We start from the raw sequence: 21,948 nt of genomic DNA on the forward strand, positions 1-21,948 counted from the left end.
GCTATGTAATCCTGGGCAAATCACTTAACCCTGTTTGCCTCAGTTTCCTCATCTATAAAATATATAGTTGGAAAATCTTGAACCCTTAAAGACTGCATTGTCCAGAATTCCTTCCTGTATTACCTATAATGCTTTTCCTTTTGTTTACATTTGCATGGTCAAGCTGTATAAGTTCTGAGGCTCCGCCTCACTCTTTCTCTTTTGCTCTTGGGAGTGGGCTGGTTAGTGCCTTTTAGTTAGTCTTTTTTGTTAGTTTATTATTAATAAAACTTTATAAAAATATAATATCTTAGTTATTGAACATTAATTTTTAAATCCACAAAAATTAGCTAGAGAGGGAAATGGCAAATCATTCCAGGATCTTTGTCAAGAAAATCCTAAATGGGATCGTGAAAAATCAGACACAACAAATTAATGGTGGCACCTGAGAAGAGCAGTTAGCAGTTCTATGATGGGGACTTAGAAGTATTATTGCAATTCTCATTCTCTGAGGCTGGATTTGGGTAATATAAAATCCAATTTGGGGTTTTCGCTGTTCTCCTATGTTATTTACAAAAAAAAAAGTGAGCTTTATATACACTTTAAGGTTCCAAAGTACTTTCTATTCAATGACTAGAGTTATTGCTCTCCATTTTTTTGCCAAGGTAAGTGATTTGACTGGATAGAGAGCTAGTGATTGTGGAGCTGGGTTTTAAGCTCAGGATTTCCTGACTGGCATCCTAGTCACTGTCCTATATTGCTTCTCATGCACTGTGGTCAAATGTTTAGAGCAGGTCTGGGCAGTCTAGTAGAGATATTTTCCCAGAATTCTAGGTGAGGATTCCAAGTCAAAAAGCAGGTTCCCAGGGCACTTCCTGGCAAAGGAATGCCAGGTAGTATAGTGGTCGGACTACTGGACTTGGTGTTAGGAAGGTTTGAATCCAATTCCTGCCTTGGATATTTACTAGCTATGTTTTTGTATGTCAAGGTGGAAACAGAAACAGCTGGGGTAATTGGTCTATTGGGTTCCTTTATTATAATTCAGATTTGCAACAACCCAGAATAGAACCACTCATCTGGGACAAGCAAATTTTGAAACTTCCCTATTCGTACATTTCTTTAAAGTTAGAAGTGTAGGAGAATATTAAGTCCCATGCAACTTTAAAAGCAAGGAAAAATACACAATTTAACTTCTGAAAACCTAAATAACATTGATTATTCACTGAGTATATGATATTTAACAAGAAAAAGCATGTTTAATTCTTAATGTAAAACAAATACATTCAAATATTAAAATATCAATATTAGCAATTTGTTTTATCATTAATTTTATCATTCAATCAATTGTCATGACTCATCACGCCATGGATTAGATATATTACAGTGATAAATTTATATTCCCTATCTTTCATACTTACATAGACATTGTGAAGGGGAGGCAGCAGATAAGCTGCTTATGAGTTAACATGAAAATCATATCTACCTCCCCAAATAGAAAAATAGAAAGTCTCTGCACTTAAAAAGTAAAATAAGGACAAAGATAATATAAGTGTCTAAGCTGGAAGAAGAAAAGACAATTTGAGTATGCATGTGTGTGTGTGTGCTCTTATATATGTGTATGTGTGTTTAAAAGAATTCAGTTTAGAAGAAAAAATGAACCACATGTCAGGTAGCCAAGGGAATAATCTCAATTCAGAGATAAAAAAAAATTAAAGACTTTTTAGAAAGCCAGACAAAATGATTCTGGATCAAAAATGAATTCTCTATTAGAGTTCATAGGAGAGAAAGATTTAGACTGTGGTAAATCATAGCTAAGGGTCTAAAGATTGACACGATTAGACTCAAGCCTAGGTATCTGTGTTTGCTTTAATTATAATTCATGTGTATGGCATAATCTGATATAGAGTGAAGAAACTGTAGTTAAAAGAGTTGTGTATCCTATGACAAAAACTAATGAAAACATTCCCTTCTCTCAAGGAATATGACTGTGTGATACTCTGTTAGACAGTTTTGTTTAACTTTTTTTTATGAGAACTTACCATTATGAATACTAGAGAAGGAAATGACAAATTACTAAAGAGTTGGACACAACCGAACATCTGAACAATGACAACCACCAGTATGAGTGGGTTGTTGGAAAGTGACTCATGTCCAAATGTATCAAGAAAAATGTTTAAATCCTTAAACATTATAAAATTATATTTTGATCTTCAAAAGCAACTTTCATTAGAGAACTCTAAAACATTAATTTTTTTTAAAAATAAAAAGTGCCTATTATACATTGGGACCAACACTAAAACATTTATTAATTCAATAGTCTTAAAACTAAAAACATTACCTTATGTTTGATGGCTGGCAAAGCATCTACTAATTTCTGTAGTTCTTTATGATGTACACCTAGCTAAAGAATGATAAATTTAAACAATTAAAATTATGGCAAAAAAATCTAAACTATCCTTTAAATAATAATTTTGAAAAATAAATAATATATAATAATTTAAATATATAATTTATATCATGTAAATAATAATTATATTCAGTAGTAAACAAGTAACTTCAGATGAATTAAGGCTTTACCTTCAAAAATACTCCTATTACAGCCAATCCATTTTCCTCCATTGCGGCATCTTCAAAACTTTTATATTTGACTGCATTCCAGTGTACTAAATGTAGCTGAAATATAATGGAGGAAGGATTTAGTACAAGAAAATTGGGTAAAAATAAGACAGAGAAAAAGAATGTAATGATCCTATTTAGCCTATGGGGTTTGAACAGTTTCTTTTTCTAGATACCCTTACAAAAAAATTATTTAATCTTCCTAATGCACAGGCCAGTTAATGCCATCTCCTATTCAAAAACCTGTAGTGGATTCATGAACTAGAGAATAAAATAAAAATTACTAAGCATAGCCTTTTAAGGCTACCTTTCTAATCAAGCAACAAATATCTGTTAAGTACTTAAAGTAGCACTTTACCAAGGGTCTTATATTCCAATTCTAGCTCATGTATTTACTTGGCTGTGTAAGTGATCTTGGACACTTTTACCTTTTCTGGGCCTTATGTTCCCCATGTAAAAATGAGAAAACCATAGTAAATTACATGATCTATAAGATTCTCTCCTTATGATTTTCATGATAGTATTGTGGCAGTATGGAAGCTGGGAAAGAGAATAAAGAGAGCTTTATTTAAGCAGGGCTGTACAGCTCTTGTCTGGTCTATTCCCATTACCCTTCTCTGCAATCCAAGAAGTGCTCTGAAGTCATAGTGATCAGGGAAAGGAAGGGACCTGAGAAAGAAACAGTAACTTCTCTTTGCAGAGATTTTTAAAAGATCCCTTTAAGTGGCAAGGACCTCCTCTATCTCTTTTATAAGATGGCTTGTATACTTGTTTCACATCTACTTCTTTAGCCTCATTTCTTTTTTAAAATGTTAAATATCCTAGAACAGTGATGGCAAACTTATGGCATAAGTGACAAAGATGGCACACAAAGAGTGCCAAAGAAGGTACACAGTTTCCCCTGAGTTGGTTACTAGAAAGACAGAGGGACTTGGTCAGAGCTATTCCCCTCCCCCTTTCCACCACACCTGATTTTTTTACATCCCTCACCCCTCTGCTCAGCAGTCCAATGGGAGCAAATCTGGATTCAGATACTTCCTAGCTGTGGGACCCTGGGCAAATCACTTAACCCCCATTGCCTAGTTCTCTACGCTCTTTTGCCTGGGAACCAATACACAGTATTGATTCTAAAATGGAAGGTAAAGGTTTTTTAAAAAGGTAACCTTCATTAGAGAACTTGAAAACATTAAATTTTTTAAAATAATAATTGCTTTATTGTAACTATGGGCAATGAATGAAGTGGTATAGTGGAGAGAGTGCCCAACTCATCTTCCTGTGTTCAAATCTGGCCTCAGACACATACTAGCTATGAGACTCTGAGGAAGCCATTTAACTCTGCTTGCCTCAGTTTCCTCATCTGTAAAATGATCTGGAGAAGGAAATGGCAAATTATCCCAGTATCTTTCGCAAGAAAACCCCAAATGCAGTCATGAAGAGTTGGACATTACAGAAAATGATTCAACAACAACCACAAATCATAACTAATATTGTGACCAGCACCAACACTTAATATTTCAATAATCTTCAATTTTTATAGTCTGTTAAGTTTTTACATTTTAAAAATAAAATCTTCCCTTCTGTCTTATAGTATCGATTCTAAAGCAGAAGAGCAGTAAAGACTAGGCAGTTGGGGTTAAAGTCATGAAACTAGGAAGTGTCTTGAGGCCAGATCTGAATCCAGTCTTCCCAACTCCAGGCCTGACTCTATGTACTGAGCCACCTAACTGCTCCAAATTTTTACATTTCTAAGATTCAGATGAGTTAATGTATCCATGGAGAAGTTAGGTCATAGCATCTCCTATTTATCAATTAGAATTAAGAACATCAAAACTATTTGTAGTTTGTTTTAAAGTATCATTGTAACAAAGTACATACCTCAGCTGGATAACATTTACTGTCAACAGTATGTTCTGAACCCCAGTCATTTATTGCTCCCCAGTGAAAATGGAACTGCTTTAACCGATAATTGTTTTCCAAAGGTCCTCCCCTAATCACTGAAATAATATATAGAAACAATTCAGAAATTTTGTCAGCCATCCATTCAGGGAAATACAGCTAAGATATAACATCAACATAGGCCTATTTGACCGAAAAGTCTTTAAATTCAGCAAATGTTATTAAGTACCTACTATGTGCAAGGCACTGAATTTGACTTTGGTGATTCAAAGATAAAACTAGGTCCTGTTGTCAAACAATTTATGAGGCAATTTAACATAAATACAGGAGATTTTAATACAGATTAAGGAGAAAGAGGCAAAGAAAAGATCAAAGAAGGGCAGCTAGGTTGCATAGTAGATAAAATACCAGGCCTGAAGTCAAGAGGACCTTGGTTTAAATCTGGCCTCAGATACTTCCTAGTTGTGTGACCCTAGCAAGACACTTAACTCCAATTGCCTAGTAATTATTGCTCTTCAGTATTGGAATTCATACTAAGACAGAAGGTGAAGGTTAAAAAGAAGGAGAAGGAAAAGGAGAAGAAGATGAAACAAAGAAAGAGTTTGAGGAACATCTCTGCTAATAACTGGGGCAGGGAGGTGATGAGAGAAGAATTAGAGAAAGCTTCATGACAAAAGCTATAAGGTGCCTGCTTAAGTAAGCAGAGAAGGGAGACAGCTAAGGCTGGAGACATAGAGATAGCTTATTTGAACCATCACAAGCAGGTAGTCTTGTTTGCCTGGAGCTAATGTACATGGAAAAGAATAATGTGAGATAAAGCTGGAGAGGTGAGCTTAAGCCAGATTATAGATGGTTTTAAGTATCAAACTAAATTTTTTATTCTAAAATATTTATGAAATATATTAAATATTTATTACTAAATACTTTATTCTAGAAGAAATAGGGGCCCACTGAAGTTAGATCTATGCCTTAGGCAGATTATTTTTGCAGCTGTGTGAAGGAAGAGAATGGAATCAAAACGATGAAATAGGAGGCCATTACAATAGTCCAGAAGAGAGGTAGCAAGTGCTAAGGTGTCTGGCAGTGTTGAGATGATGGATGGGAGAGATGGTATAGTGGCAGAATCAAGCACCTCTTAGAGTTCTGGGGGGCACTATGGAATTCTGTGATGCAGCTTGAACCCCTCCCAGAAATATGGATCCCACACACGGCAATTGATCTGTTATGGAGGTGGGAAAGAAAAATTGTTTAAGATGACTGAGATTGTAAATCTAGGTGACTGGAAGTATAGATGGTACCCCCAAAGATCAAGAAGTCTGCAAAAAGGGAAGATTTGAAAGGATGAAGTGTGCCAAATTTGGGGCTATCCAGGTAGAAATATCTAGCAGGAAGTTGGGAGATACAGAATTAGAATTTAGGAGAGAGATGAGAGATGGGCATATAGATATAGGAGCCATGTGCAAAGAGGAGATAAATGTACTAACCCATTATACTAGATAAATGAGATCAAGGAAGAATGTGTAGAAAAAAAAGAAAGGAGAACCCAGGACAAAGTTTTAGTCAGGCATACATATGCTTGGTGGGGGGAAGTAAGGGAACATATTATGAATTATATAGGTATGGCTCTCCAATCGAGCTAGAACATCCTGTCAGGTTGAATGGGGAGTAGAGAAAGGATTTTTGTGTTTTGTGTAAGGAAGAAGAGAAAAAAAGCACAGAGATAAAGGAATATTTGGAGCTGGGGAAGGGAAGGGAAATTCCAGTGGAAATGGCTAATTTGCTAGTTGGGGTGTCTGTAGGGGCTGGGGAAAGAAGGGACACATCTATTAAACTGTGAATTTGAATTAGTGTCAAGTCAGTTAGCAAGCATTTATTTAGTGCCTACTATGTGCTAGGTCCTGTGCTGACTGCTGGGGATAAAAAGAAAAGCAAAAAATAGTCTCTGCTCTAAAAGACCTCACAACATAATTAAGTAGAGAACAAACAAGAAATATACAGGAAAATTTGGAGATAATCTTAGAAGAAAGGCACTAAGATTAAGGAGGATGAGGAAAGGTTTCTTGAAGAAGCTGGGATTACAGTTGAGGGTTGAAGGAAGTCAGGAAAACCAGGAGGTGGAGATACAGAGAAAGAGTTTCATTTGGAGCTGTTTAAAGAACAACAAAGAGCTTGGATCACAGAGTACCTGGTAGAGTATAAGAAGAGTGGAAAGGGAGTAGGGTCAGGTTATGAAGGACTGGAGTAGAGAGGAAACTTGAGACAGAAAGAGATGAGCCAGAAAAACTATTACAGTAGTCCAGGTGTGAGATAATGAAGACCTGCACCAGGGTGGTAACTGGGTCAGAAGAGAAAAGGAAGTGTTTATGAGATATATTACAAAAGCAGAAATGACAGGTTTGGCAACTAATTGGATATGAGAGGTGAGAGTGAGGAGTCAAGGATGGCATGGACTAGAATACAGCCTAGATAACTTGGAGCATAGTACCTTTGATAGTAATAGGGAAAAAAAAGTGGGGAGAGTTTAGAAAGAAAATTTCATTTTGGACACGTTTAGTTTAAGCTATGAGACATCCAGTTTGAGGTGTCCAACAGGCAATTAAAGATGTAAGCCTGAAGTTTAGGAAAGAGAATAGTTCTGAGGATCATCTGCATAAAAATATTTGAATCCATAGAAGTTGATGAAGTCACCAAGCTAAATAGTGTAGAGGGAGAAAAAGGCTCAGAACAGAGATTTGCAGGGGTCTTTATGGTTAATAGTTATGACCTAGGTGAAGATCCAAAAAATGAGACTGAGAAGGAGTGGACAGATGGGCAGGAAGAGAACCAGAAAAGAAGAAAAGACTATTCAGTAATGTTACAGGCTGCAAAGAGATCAAGAAGTGGAGGAATAAGAAGGAATAAAAAAAGTCCCTTAGCTTTGGCAATTAACTTTGAAGAAAGTAGTTTCAATTAAACAATGAGGTCAGAAGCTAAACTGCAGAGTTAAGAAGAAAGAGACTGAGAAATAGAGGTACCTTTTGTAGATGGCCTTCTCAAGGAGTTTTGCTACAAGAAAAAGGTGGGATATAGAATAATATTTACTGGGGACAGATGAAAGGAACAAATGAGAATTATTTTTGTTTTAGTTGGGGTAGACATAAATTTGTTTGCAGGCATTCAAGAAGCAACCAGGAGACAGGGAAAGGCTGAAGATAAGTGAGAGAGTAAGGATGGCAGAAGGAGCTGGAAAAGATGTCCTAAATGAAATAACTTGCACATGTAGCCTTGGCAAGAAGGGCCACTTCATGCTTGGCTAGACAAAATCCTCAATAGAATAAAGGACAACGGATTCAAGAAAAGAGGATACTATAGAGACGAACCTGTTCACTAAGGAGGAAATATGAGGAAGGTAGGAGAGTTTAGCAAGTGTAGGGTGATGTCTAGGAGAAGAATTGAGAAGTGGACACACTAGAGGTCACATTGAGGATGGAAAATAGGGTTATGAGATGCAAGGCAGAGGAAAAGGTAGAGTGATAGCAGATTATGATCAGATAAAGGAATTTCAGATTTAATGAACATGAAAGTAGACACTAGGTGATGACAAAATGAAGGATATAACTATCTCTGTGTGTGGCTGAGATGGGGTGGAGGGGTAGATAAGTTATGGGAAATTGATACATTGAAGAACTGGGAGGTTAGCATGTTTGAGTGAGTATCAATATGTGTGTTGAAGTTCCCTAGTATGAGGGCAAGCATTGTAGAAGAAATAAAGACTCTGAGCTACAAAATGAAATCATTGAATAAGGAAAGTGTCCTAGAAATCAGCAGCCAATAGACTCTTGATTGGGTGATAAATATGGATTGAATTTTAAAGGAGGAGAAATTACTAGGTAATGGTGCCAAAGGGTGAGGCTGGAGACAGCATTAGAGAGTAAGAAGTATTTCCTGAACAATGTTTTGTTTTGTTTTGTTTTGGTTAGGGAGAGGATATAGGTGAAAATGTAACCAATGCTAGAAAAAGTGGCCAGGGAAGCTGTTATCATCAAGAAGTCAGATCCTTAGTGAATGTAAGGAGATGGAAGGAGCAAGAGGTTTAAGATGAAAACTAGTTTGTTACTTTTGGAGCTAGTATTCTAGAAGGCACAGTGGAAGAAGTATGTATCTTTACAAAAGGACATTGGGAGAGATGCATTGGGTTGAAGGCAATGAGAATAAAAGAGCAGTTGTGGGGGGTTGGGATAGAAAACAGGGTTTGAACAATGGCAGCAGGGATTCAAAATCACTTGGATGAGGACATATTGTCATAATCCATAAAGAATGAATTTAGGTGAGCTATCATTGTCTATAGGGGTTCTGCCTCAAGGTGGGGGACAGAGTACCCAGTCTTGGGCAAAGCAATTGCTGCAGAGTTATGAGGCTGGAGAAGGTCCCTAGAGCATGATAGAATGGATGCTCAAGGAGGCAGGCAAATGCTTCAGAGTTGTAAGAGGACACCCAGACACCAGGGATGGCTTCCCAGAGTCTTTTTTTTTTCATTTAAGTTAATCTAGTACCTATCACAGTGAAGATACTTTAAAAAATTGCTTTTGAATTGAATTGACAAATGATGATGACTAAAGCTGTGAATGATACTATTTCTGGGTCTAAGTCAGTTAACCCTGTCTGTACTAGGGAAAGATAGCAATGCAGGGAGAAATTTTAAAAAAATTTAGTTTGATTTTGAAATGTGCTCTTATTCACTGAATATGTCTAAAGGTTTAGTAATTCACACTATTTTATATTGGCATTTCATTGTATCATATGAAGACTCAACTCTTTAGCAAGAACTAGAAAGTTGTCTAGCTTCCCCATTCAATTGACTGCTCCAATTTTTTTGCTCTCCATAATATAGTGACAATGAATAATATCAACTCTTACATTAATATATATTATCATTGGTTTATTCTGTATTTTTCTTTGGTACAAAAATATCTAATTTGGTTTAAAAGACTTTTTAGCAGCTGAATATAAAATGGAAGAAAATTCAAACTTCCTTTCATCAACTTCTTGGTGGACTTAAGACAATATACAAATATTACTTTGAGTAACGCCAAGCAATTGTGATATATCACAAAGTTGAGAACAAAATTTAACCCATAATAGATTATTCATGGAAAACAAACAGGTTGTTTTCTCTTTTGTCCTTTTGTATGAATTTTCATTCTCTCTCTCTCTCTGCCTTTCTCATACACACAAACACTCATACATAACAAAATTAAAATTAATCATAGGATTATAAGATCTAGAGGTAAAAGAAAAGCAAAGAGAGCATCTGATATAATCTCCCTCATTTTACAGTTAGGAAACTGAGACTTCAGAAAGTTAAGTGACTAGCAGCCAAAACATTATTTGAACCCAAGTCCTCTGCCTACAGTCAGTGTAAATAAGGAATTCCATTGTAAATAAGGAATCATATGCAGCTGATATGTCAATACATGCTTTAATGGAACTATGAATTGTAATGCAAGGTGGCTAACAGAAACCTTTTGCTTCTGTAATTTCTAACGGTCACAAAAAGTCAATTAGAAGTCTTAGAATTAGAAGTCAATTAGAAGACTTCAGAAAGTCAGTTAGAACTTAAAGCTATAAATAGAGGTGAAGTTCCAACTGACAGGGCTTTTGCCTTCTGGCTCTCGCTGTGGCTGGAGGCTTTTGCTTTGGCTTAACCTGTTGGCTTTGGCCTAATTGCTTCGGCCTTGTCCTGTGCTTATTTTGTCTTGGGGAAATTTGGACCTATCTCATTTCTCTGGACCTCTCCCTGATCTCCCATCTCCATCCCTCCCCTTCCCTGAATTTCCTTTGGGTCCTGGTAGAAGGGAGGGCTTGGCGATTAGACATTGTGGGTTTAGTTTTCTATAGGCAAGTAGAGTATCCTCAAATAAGTTACCCCTAGTTTTAATGATTTGATAAAGACTTTACTTAAAAGGCAGTCAAATCTTCCTGACTGGGAGAGCTGGACTCTCTCTGTCTAAACCTCTCCGTGACTCATCCCCCACCCTCGCCCTCTCCCTAGCAGCAGTTAGAAAACCCTGAACCCCTCTGCCCTTCTGACTGACCCTGGTATTAATAAATCCCCTTGTTACCTATTCAAACCCTGTGGTGAGTCATTGTATAGAAGGCTGAGGCAAGGGCTAAAGAGGGAGGAATCATTTTCTTTTTATTTCTTGAAAGAACTGGGGGCATCCATCTTGGCAGGAAGTACCTATCTCAAGACTTCCTCCAGCCATCAGTTTGACTGGCAGGAAGGGGCTCCCTCGACTCCTCCCTAAAGAGACTGGAGAAACTAACAAGAGAAATCCTGGAGGCAAAACCTAAACATTTCTTACTGGCCCTAATTTCCTCCCTGTATTCTCTGTCTCAAGCCTCTGGGAATAAACCTGTCTGAGCTGCCCTCTCCTACATACCCCATTTCCTTTATCTCCTACATACCTTCCCGTACCTTCTTTCCTCCTCCGACCACCTTATAATCACCTATATCCCCTTTATACTTCCTCACATCCAAATTGCCATCATTTACCCACTCAGATTATTTGTTTATTTCTTGATAACAGAATTCAGGAGTTTCAGTTTTTCCTCTTGATGTAGATTACAATCCACCTCCATACCTTTTCATTCTGTGTGGCCAATGTCTTTCTACAAATCTTCCTCCAGGTGGAGTCCCTTTTTCTGATTCTTTTACTTTCTCCCTTGGGCTTTCCATTTATTAACCTTTACTCTTATTCCATGACTAGCCCACTTCCATTTCTAGTCATTCACTTCCACTTACACAACTACTTAAGTTCCATTCCCAAGAAGATAAATACATACTAAATATATATCGTTATGTTTCAACAGGGGACCATAGTAAAAAATTATCACATACCTTCCCCCAAATGCTTTTCCTTATGTATTTCCTTCCACTTATTTGGGGAAATTCACTTTCAGTACTTTCTGTTCTTTTATATTACTATTTCTAGATATTTGTATTTATGACTTCCTTTTGCTTAAAAAAAAAAGAACTTTTTTCTGAATTGTTTTCTTTTTTCAACTTTTTTCTTTACTTGAGAATTTTATTTTTCAGTTTCTAAATTTTAATTCATGTACCTTTTTCTCTGAGCATTTTTCTTTCTTTTACAAGAGCATGGAGAAAAGGATGGGAAAATAAAACAAGAAACACAGGGTAGACACTGAAATATGGAAGAGAAAGAAATTAGTTCTTTAAAGATTGAAAATTAAATAAGGAAATAATTGTTAAAGCAAAAAGAATGAATTTCTTTTAAGTTGGATAAATAATATCAGATAGATAGACCTTTAAATATGATTTTGACAACTTCCTCTAATATGGAGGATGACTCAACAGCAAAAGACAATAATAAACCGATAATAATACCCAATATAAATAGATATAGATACATCGATTTAAGCTTTGTAAACCACTTTATCTGACTTTATCTTCACAACAACCTAGGAGATAGGTGCTATTTTACCCCTATTTTAAAGATAAGGAAACTGAGGCAGAGCAGTTAAGTGACCTGCCCAGAGTCACGGGGCTAGTAAATATCTGAGGATGGATTTGAACTCAGATATTTCAGACTCCATAGTGCTCTAACTCCATTGTACCACCTAAATGCCTCTTAAACAATGACCATTTTATCTCAGGAACAAAAGTTTTCATTAAGAATCTACAAACTGCTTTAAATTACAATGCCATATTTTAAAGAACAATTCAACATATACAATTTAAATCTTTCAGCTAGAAAAATATGTCTATTCCATTAAACCAAATCCATCATAGTATAATTGAGTTTGAAAATATATGAAATCTCTTTGATTTCTCTCCTTCTTAATGATATAGTAATAGAAAGTAAAGGGACCAACAATAGAAACAAGGGGTTATTAAAGTTTTAAAGTATTTTTAAGAGGCTCACATTTTGTTATTCCTTTATGAGGTGTGAAAAGTTAGAGAATAGCCAATCATTGACTGGATAAAAATTGGCCCCATGTCCCTGACTGCCCCTTAAAAATCAAGAGGCACTTTCTAAGGAGGCAAACAAGATAAGAGACAGAGTGTGACCCTTGGAAATGGGGAACAGACCTAGCTACAGAAGAACCCAGCCCTTGAGAGGGAATAGTTCCTAACCCTATTCAGGAGGATGGGTTTGGAAGTCTCTCTCTCCCCACCTCTGACATGTTCTTTCACCCAGTCCCCAACAAGAAGCATGCCTACAAGCCAAGTGACAGTTCTAAGGGTCAGTGCACAGATCTCCTCCCTCTTTCTACAATCTTTCCCTTGGTGGCTGCGTCTATTCTTATGATCTCAATGATCTCTCTGTAGATGGCATACACACATATATCATATATACAAATATATACACATACTTAAACAGCCCCACTTTCTCCCTTCAACACCAGACTTGCATTTCCAAATGACTATTGGATAAATAACTTGTCCTGGATATCCTACTGACTTTTTTTTTTAAGCAGAAGAGCACTAAGGGGGTGGGGTGTGGGGAATAAATGACTTGCTTGGGGTCTCACAACTATTTAGTGTCTGAGGCCAAAGATGAAGCCAGGAGTTCCCATCTCCAGTCCTGGCTGTCAGTCCACGGAGTCACTTAGCACCCCCAGAGCTATCTAGCTGCCCCCATCCTATTGATTTCTTAAACTCAACATGTCCAAAACAGATCTTATAATATCCTGTATCTGTTAACTGCATTACTATCTTCTTTTGTCCCCAAGCGTGAAACCTCATGATTATCTTTGGCTTTTCCCTCACCCTAACCACGTCCCTACATCAAAAAAAAAAGTTGTCCATTCTTATCACTTAAACTTTGGCCATATATTTTTCGCCCATCCCTCCTTTTCTTTCCCAATGAGTACAATCCCTTATTATCTCTTGTTTGATTATTATAATTGTCTCTTAACTGGTCATTCTGACTATAATCTGTCTCCTCTCCAATCCAATCTTCACACTGCTACCAAAATAATCTTCCAGGTTTAAGCATTTACAGTGCTTTCATCAGGGTCTCCTCATTGTCTTCAAGATAAAATACAAACTCCTCATTCTGGCTTAAAGACTTCCCAGGATCTGGCTGTAATCTACCTTTTGGCCTTAATTTCACAATACTCTCCTCCTTTACACACTCTGCAGTCTGTTCCAAGAAGAATACTACTGGGTATTACCCCATATCTGTGTTAATTTTTGTTCCTATTTGTTCAGATAATCTCTCATTAAGAATATGACTGCTCATTGCTTGTTCTTTCTCCCTTTCCTGGCCTGTAGAGCATGGGTCACCAAGATTCACCCCTCAGATCTCTTCCCACTTTCTAAATCTTTCCCTTGGTTGTCCTATTTCTGTAATGGAATCATCTATCCATATTCCTACCTGTTAAAAAACAAAACATTTTCCAGATGAGGAAATTCACTTTTCTTTCTTCTTTGTAGAGGTGATGGACAAGCAAGTATGAAATACTGCATATGTTGAATAGTTTTGCTGAACTGTTTTTTTCCTTTTTTTTTTTACTTACAAGAGATGGCTTTCTGGGTAAGGGACAGTGTAAGGATACATTTGGAAAAGAGGGTAACAAAATAACAAGGCTATAAATAATGTTATTTATTTTAAAGACTTTAAAGATCTAGTTAAGATATGACCTCCTTGAAAAATCTTCCCTGATCATCCCAGTTAGAAAGTGATTCCTAATTTAATCTTGCAAACTATTGATCAATCCAATGACTAAAAATATAACAGGTAAAATTATTTAATTCGCTTTGAGTTAATTTTAATAAGCAAGGTTAAGAAGGATTTATTCTGCTCAGGCAGAAAATATGTTGAGGTTAAAAATGAGAAGTGTTAAAGATATGTTCACATTTGAGGGCAGCTAGATGATTCAGTGGATAGAGAGCCAAATTGGACATGGGAGGTCCTAAGACAGAAGGTAAGGGTTAAAAAAAAAAAAAGATATTTTCACATTTGTAGAATCAAGGAAGGGTATGAGAAAAGAGATGGCAAAATAATGTTGTGAGTTTAAATTAGGTGAGAATGATGGTTAGTTTCAGGATGGACATAAACATAAATTGGTCATTCGAGGCAGAAAAATCTGGTTCATTTCTCTAAAGGTAGTTTGGGAGTTAGAAAAGGTCATTACAGCAATTCAGGTCAATGGTTTCAGCCAATATTGAAGAATCAAGAGAATGAGCTGGAGTAAGGTTTTTAGATTTCTAGGCAATTAAACAAGATAATAAAAAGTGGGAAGGCAGTGTTTTAAGAGAGATATGCAGATATAAGTGGTTTAAAATAGCTGCCTATACTTTATTAAGCAGATAAATGTATAAAATAGATGAGAAATTTAAGAAATCTTTAGTGTATTAAGGGTCCCTTTTAGGTCTGGACTCAGAAGTATAGATCAAGGCTCAAATTCAGAGTTCCAGGGTAGTATTAAGAACATATAGAGGGAACATAAAGTCAAGAGTTTTAAAGTCAGTACAAAGTCTTCATTGTTGCTTCATTCACTTTTGGGGATTAAAAAAATTCATTAAATCATTTTTCCCTGTTCATTAATGAGAATGCCATTTCCTTTTGATCATTTTTTTCCACATGCTTGCTTCACACTAATTAAAATTGTTTACTTGAATTGAATTCGGTCACGAGTAGGAAACAAGAAACCTATTTAGAATTCAGTTATGATCTAAATTCAAGAATTACAAAGCTTTTTGGTCTAAGTGTAAAAGCATCTTATAATTAGATTCATATCCTGTCTGGTTGCAAGGAAGAGAACAATTATAAACTGTTGCGTATCTTAAGAAACTTTCAGGAATTTTAATTTCTTTTTTAAAACAGATAATTATATTTGTCTAACACTGCCAACAAATGACAAGAACCTAATTTCCCAGTATGTAACTACTTCCAAGTAGTTATTAAGAAACATAACACCATTCACATATAGATGTTTTTGTCCTATTGCAAATGCACTTAATTCTTATCAGTTGATACTGATTAAACATTTTAAAAAGTTAATATTTAATGTAAAATGATTTTAAACCCAACACAGTATACAGAGTAAAATGTTCATTTACTAACAAAAACAGCAGGGAAAACAAAACAGTCATAAACTGCTTTAAAGCAAGTATTCAAAACAAACAAAAATATATATACATGCACAGACACACACACACACACACACATAGCCAAAGATGCCTTTACCAATTGAAAAAACTACATTTATTACTTTTTTCTCCAGCTCATTTTATTTTTTATTTTTAAGTATTTTTCCATAGTTACATGATTTATATTCTCTCCTTTCCTTCTTCCCTCTCTACTTCCAGAGCTGACAAGCAATTCCACTGGGTTATAGACCACATATATTATTAAAAGGATAAAATTTACTACATGATACCCAAAAGGAGATATTTTTCTAAAATTCAAACAAATCAGATTATTCAGGCACAATTTTATAATACAAAAGAAGGCAAAAAGTTAGGAATATAAGTATTGAGTATAAATAAATATTTTTTGGCTCAGATTAGAAGCATTAAATCTTATTCTCTTACCGGATTTATCTGTAGAATCCTCAAATTCTACTAGGAAAGAATATCCATTATTCCAGATATGAAGACAGGTACTTGGATCATAACAAATTTTTAAGGGTTTCAGGCAAGGATCATAAATGCTATCTCTCCATCTGATGTTGATTGGTGATTGTCGATCCCCTCCGGGTACCACGTCCAGGCTTTGCCAGAGTGGATGTACTAGGAGAAAAATATAGATGTAGGCTCTATTAAGACATTCTATTAACTATCTGTTTTCATAGATAAAGTGACTCCAGTCAAAGAAAGCTTGTCCAAGTATTTTAAGACTCAGCGGACAAAAAGTTTTTTCAATAAAAGTTTTGAAAAAGAAAAAGAACTCTATACTCTGCTAAGACTTATAAGAATGATAACTGACTAATTTTACTTTTAGCTAAAAGAAAAAACTTTACTCCTAATGATACTTTTCTATATGATCAAGTTACCTTAAAATGCAGTTTTAATATTAAAAAATTTTTAAAGGAGTTCTGGAGCACTTGGTTATTTAATAGCAACTGATTATTTAAAAGAATATTTTGGAATCTAAAAGTAGAACTAAGTTTTGTCATTTTCAACAAGTAGGCGAGAGTAGGCAAAGGCATAGGTAACACATTCTAAAATGCTTATCTCATATGAGAAGGAATGCAGAATTTATCACATATAGCCAAACATGAAGAAGCAGCATGTTTCAAGGGAAAGAACACTGGCTCTGGAATGAATTTATTAATAAATTTATAATAAGTATAATATGAAATATATAAATATGTACATATTTAAATATGTGGTATGTAATAATATATAACTGTATATAATGCTAAACACAATAAAGACATATTAATAAATTAAGAAAAAGTATTAAGTGGTTACTATGTGTAAAGCACTATGCTAAGAGGTAGATAAAAATAGAAAAGGGTGACAGTCCTTGCTTTCAAGAAGTTCACATTTGCCATTAAGGGCAAGGCAGTTAGGTAGTGCAATGGATTGAGTACCTAGCCTGGGGTCAGGAAGAGCTGAGTTCAAATCCATCCTCAGACAAAAATTAGCTATGCGATCCAGAGTCCCTTAATCTCTTCTAGTCTCAGTTTTCTCCGCTGTAAAGTGGGGATAATTACAGCACCGAGCCCACAGAACGATTGTTAGGATGGAATGAGATCATATTTATGAAGCTGAGTTAGTGAGGTTCTTGGCGTAAAGTAGGCACTTAAGAATGGATGACCTTCAAGCCGGGAAAACAACACATAGGGAAGGTTTCAGCTGTAAGTCAGATGGAAAGGCCACATGGTCCTTAGGGTGCAGTAGCAAAGCAAAGGTAATGCTTAATATCTTTTCCTAATAAAATCCGGTTTCTGATGCGGCCCCATTTGGCAGTGCCGAGGCCTGGAGGAGCAAGAACCCTTTCCTCTCCATCTTCAGGAACGGCGGCTGCCGCACCAGCAGGAGCACCTCCGCGAGGGCTGCTGCCCAGGTAGATGGCTCTGGAGCCCGGGCTGGAAGCTTTCCTATTGCCCTCCCAAGGGGTCTGAACACAAGACGGCGGTAGTAGCGGTTGCTTGACTTGTCTGGCACATTGCCGCCTCCCGTCTTTCCCTCCAGCGAGGCTGGCTTGCCGGCTGCGTGTGTAGCAACGGACTGGCAGTTGGTGGCCATGACGGATCTCTGCAGAAGCTGCTTCCCTTCTGGGAATGATGACGACTATGAGTGCTGGGTGGGAAGCAGGACGGTAGCCTGGGAGGGGTGGCCGCCCTGTGGGCGCTCGGGCTCACCAGACTGTCGGGGGTCGTTGAAGGAGGACAGCGGCCTCAATCACTCTCCCCCTCAGTGACGCTAGAAGCGGGGCTGGGGAGCACCACTATTCTTCCATCTTGGCATCAGCATCCTGGTCCTCCCCTTCACAGCCCAAGAGGAGATGGTGGTCCGCCTGCTCTCTTCCCATGGAATCGTGGGCCCAACTAGTTGTCCCATGGCAATATTTTTCATAGACGTATATATGCATGTCGTGGTTCAGCTGGGCCTAACTCTGGAATCCCGGGGCCCATGGAGTTTTCTTGCAAAGGATACTGGGGTGGCTTGCCATTTCCTTCCCCAGTGGGTCCTCCTGTCAGGCAATCGGAGGCGAAGTGATTTGTCCAGTGTCACACAGCTAGGAAGTATATGAGACCAGATTGGAACTCGGGATCTTCCTGGCTCCAGGCCTAGCACCCAATCCACTGAGCCGCCTGGCTACCTCCAGGCACATAGAGGTTAATTGACTTGGGCAAGATTGCACAGTCAGGAAATATTTGAGGCTGGATTTGAACTCGGGCCTTCCTGACTCCAGGACTATTGCTCTTAACTACTGAGCCACAGCTACCTTTTTATATGTATGAATGTACCCCAACTGTGGGTTGTACATCCAATTGCATATTGTAACATTTTTTCATTCAATGGGTTTTTCCTATGTCTCCAGTCAGGTCGAACTATTTTAAATGATTAAGAATCAAGAAATGATTAGGAGGTTCTGAAAAGTGCTTGGGGCTTGATGCAATCAGCATAATATTGTCCATAAACAAGGGTATGCATCTAGAGGGCCTCCCTCTTTATAGGGGATTCCTTTTTTATTTAAATTCTGCACTGGACACCCTTCATGTCAGCCCCAACACTTTGCAAGTACACATGTTCCTGTTTTATACCTCATTTGCTATTAACAACCAGAAGGTCAATATGACTTTTCTTGTTATATTTCTTTGGAGATTCTGATATGATTTTAACATAACGCATGAGAGATGGATTCCATGTTAGGTGCTCCCTCTCTCTTGATTCTCTTGCTATCTGTCTGACTCTTTCTTCTTGTAGTGCCTTGTATGTACTTCCTTCTAATTGTGGGACTCTCTTGGGTTGCCTTCTAATCTCTTTCTACATCCTCTTTCAGGGATCTCATCAGCTCCCATAGATTCAGCTAATATTCCAATATAGACAACTCCCAAGTCTAATGCAAACTTCATCTTTCTCCTTAGCTCCAGTCCTGCTCCATTTCTCTAACCATATGTTCCACAGACATCTCAAACTCAATATGTCCAAAATGTACTTTATTATATTCCTTGTACTCTGCACCTTCCAAAACACATACACCACACACACACACACACACACACACACACACACACACACACCCCACAACACGGTTATATGTACTTTTGTATTTCTGCTGAGGGCACCACCAGCCTCCTAGTAAATTATGTCTGAAACCTTGGACTCTTCTCTCTCCTCATCTTTCATATCTTACCAGTTGTTAATTCTTATTGATTTTACCCTGACATCAATTGTATACATCACCTTTTCTCTACTTGGCCTAATCCAGGTTTCATTATCTCTTGCTTGGATTGTTTCGATAGCCTCCTAATTATACCCCCAACTTCTAGCCTTTTTCTTCTCCAATCCATCTTCTAGACAGCTGACAAAATAATATTCTTAAAAACAAATCTTAACATATCACTGTCCTGATGAAAAAGCTTCTATGGCTCTCAATGACCTCTAAGCTAAAATGAACTCTTCAGTTTAGCACCTGAAGCCCTTCGGAAACAGGCTCCAGCCAACTCTTGTAGACATATAGCACATTTACTCCTCAAACAAATTCTCTGTGTTAGAGAACAAAAGTAGTGGCTTTACTGGCATTGATGGGAAAATATTTTTTATAATAATCTTTAGGTGTTTTTTTTAAACCATTTTCATTCATTAATTTTCTTGTTTCCAATTTCAACTTTAATTGTCCTCAGGATAATTTGCTTAGTTAAATCTCTTACCAAGCTTTCTGCAAACTCAAAAGTTATACCTCCAGAGTTAGTTATCATCTCAAATCTGATAGGCATGCTACCTATGCACCTTTTTGCAAGATAAATATGTTCAATAGCAATAACATAACTATTGATCCTTGAGTCACTCTGTGAAAATAGGTAATGAAGGGCACCAGGGATGTTACAATAAATCTAAATAGTTGTGGGTACACACACTGGGTTGTAGGAGAGACTGGACCAGGATGGGAAGACCACAGTTCACTGGATTAACACAGGAATGGCAGTTGGTCTTAACTGTCACCCACCTTTCCCTAGGCCAGGGTCTAGAAACAAGCAGGCAAGGTAAAAGGGTTTAACAGGTTTAATTATGTTTAACTAAAAGGTGGGAAAGGGATTTCTATACTTTAAACCTAAAAGGCAAAACCACAGGGCAAGAGGAGGACTTCTCTACTCTAATCTTAGTGATTTAAGCAGACAGGGCCAAAGGAGCAGTAATGGAATCACTGGGAGCCTGCATCAAACCTGGTTCCTGCCAGGTTTGAGCAGCACAGCTAAGGGCTGAGGGTGGCTTTGGGGTTTCTCACAGTAATCCACTGATGATCTCTGGATGTCAAAAGTCAAGGTATCCAAAGTAGAGAGGGTGTGCTTGAGATGCTATCCACCAGATCCCAAACTTCTTCTCTTTCTTCAGTGTCACTCTGTTGTTCTTATCCCCTTGCTAGATGCCACCACCACACAGGATCCCAGGGAAATCGGGATGCAGGGTGTCCTTTACTCTGAGATCTCCCAGGGCTAACAACAGTTTGTGCCAACCCCTAATGGAGTCTCTCTCAGGGCACAAGCCACTTCTTCCTGCCCCTTCATTCCATCTTGGAATGCTCCAGCCTTCCTGTTAGGTATATCCTTAATACTTGATTAATAACTACCTAATCTTCCTCACAACAACTCTACTAGAAGCTACTTTTTTTTTTTAAACCTGTACCTTCTATCTTCGAATCAATACTATGTTTTGGTTCCAAGGCAGAGGAGTGGTAAGGGTAGGCAATGAGGGGGTTAAGTGACTTGCCCAGGGTCACACAGCTAGGAAATGTCTGAGGCAGGATTTGAACTCAAGACCTCCTGTCCCTAGGCCCGACTCTCTATTCACTGAGTCACCCAGCTGCTCCTAGAAGCTACTTTTCAAAGGGACATCAACCCATTAATGACTTCTGTTTGAACTGGCCATTGAACCTACTCCACATTCATCCACATCTCTCTATCTTGTCTACTCGGATAGCATGAGGGACTACATCTACTTTATATAAAACTGGTTCATTAGGAGTTTCTTGATCTGACAACCCTGATGAAAAGCTTAGTCTGCATGATTTCTTCTTGATTACCATTTCCTTTTCTAGATGTTCAGAACAAACTATGATCTTAAATTATGCCAGGAATTAAAGTCAAACTTACTGTCCTAGAGTTCCCAGACTAGATTCACTGCAGAAAAATATACATCCTTCTTGAGATATCGATCTAACTTACTGTGATCTTTTGAACATCAATAATCACAATGGCCATTTCTTTTAGAACCCTGTGATATAGTCTGTCTCAGTCTGGTAACCTGAACTAACAAGTTCACAGAAACTATGTTCTTGCTTCTTACACTTATTAATCTGAGATTTTAACTCTTATTTTGGCCTTCTCAGTCCATAGACTATTTTTCACCTTGGCAGAATAAAAGAATCAGAATATGAAATGAGGAATTGAGGGGTTTTCCCCCCCTGTTGTCCATTTATTATTATCCTCCTATCCACCTCTTTATTCAGTCCTCCTCTTTTCTCCCATACCCACCAAAAATCCTTTCCGTTAACTTTAACATTCCCTGCCAGCTTCAGTTCATTCTAAGCTTTGGTTTTCCTGATTATCTTAAGAGGGCTTTTCATGATTTTATATTCAAATTTAGCATCTTGTCCTTGTGCCTATCTTTTTGAAGTAAATGTTTTTTAAAAATCTAATTAACTGAATCTCTTCAAATAACTCTCTTTGGGCATTTTCACCAACTTCTGTTTTTTTCTTCCTTATGGGAACTGTTGAAAGAAACTGAGTTGATAAAAAAAAAAACAAACTAATGTCCAAGACAAGCGTTTA

General features: G+C 37.4%; 1 protein-coding gene across 1 annotated transcript in view; it reads right to left on the reverse strand.

Annotated features, from left to right (window-relative positions):
* Positions 1-21,948, reverse strand: part of CA5B (carbonic anhydrase 5B) — a 37,652-nt gene that overhangs the window by 12,734 nt on the left and 2,970 nt on the right. The window contains exons 2-5 of the mRNA XM_044670350.1: positions 16,037-16,234; positions 4,471-4,589; positions 2,557-2,652; positions 2,318-2,380 (exon numbers count right to left, since the gene is read on the reverse strand). Of these exons, the coding sequence (XP_044526285.1) occupies positions 2,318-2,380; positions 2,557-2,652; positions 4,471-4,589; positions 16,037-16,234 (476 nt within the window). The remainder of the gene's footprint in view (positions 1-2,317; positions 2,381-2,556; positions 2,653-4,470; positions 4,590-16,036; positions 16,235-21,948) is intronic.

The sequence above is a fragment of the Gracilinanus agilis genome, chromosome 3 (assembly GCF_016433145.1).
Source record: "Gracilinanus agilis isolate LMUSP501 chromosome 3, AgileGrace, whole genome shotgun sequence".
Lineage (NCBI taxonomy): Eukaryota > Metazoa > Chordata > Mammalia > Didelphimorphia > Didelphidae > Gracilinanus > Gracilinanus agilis.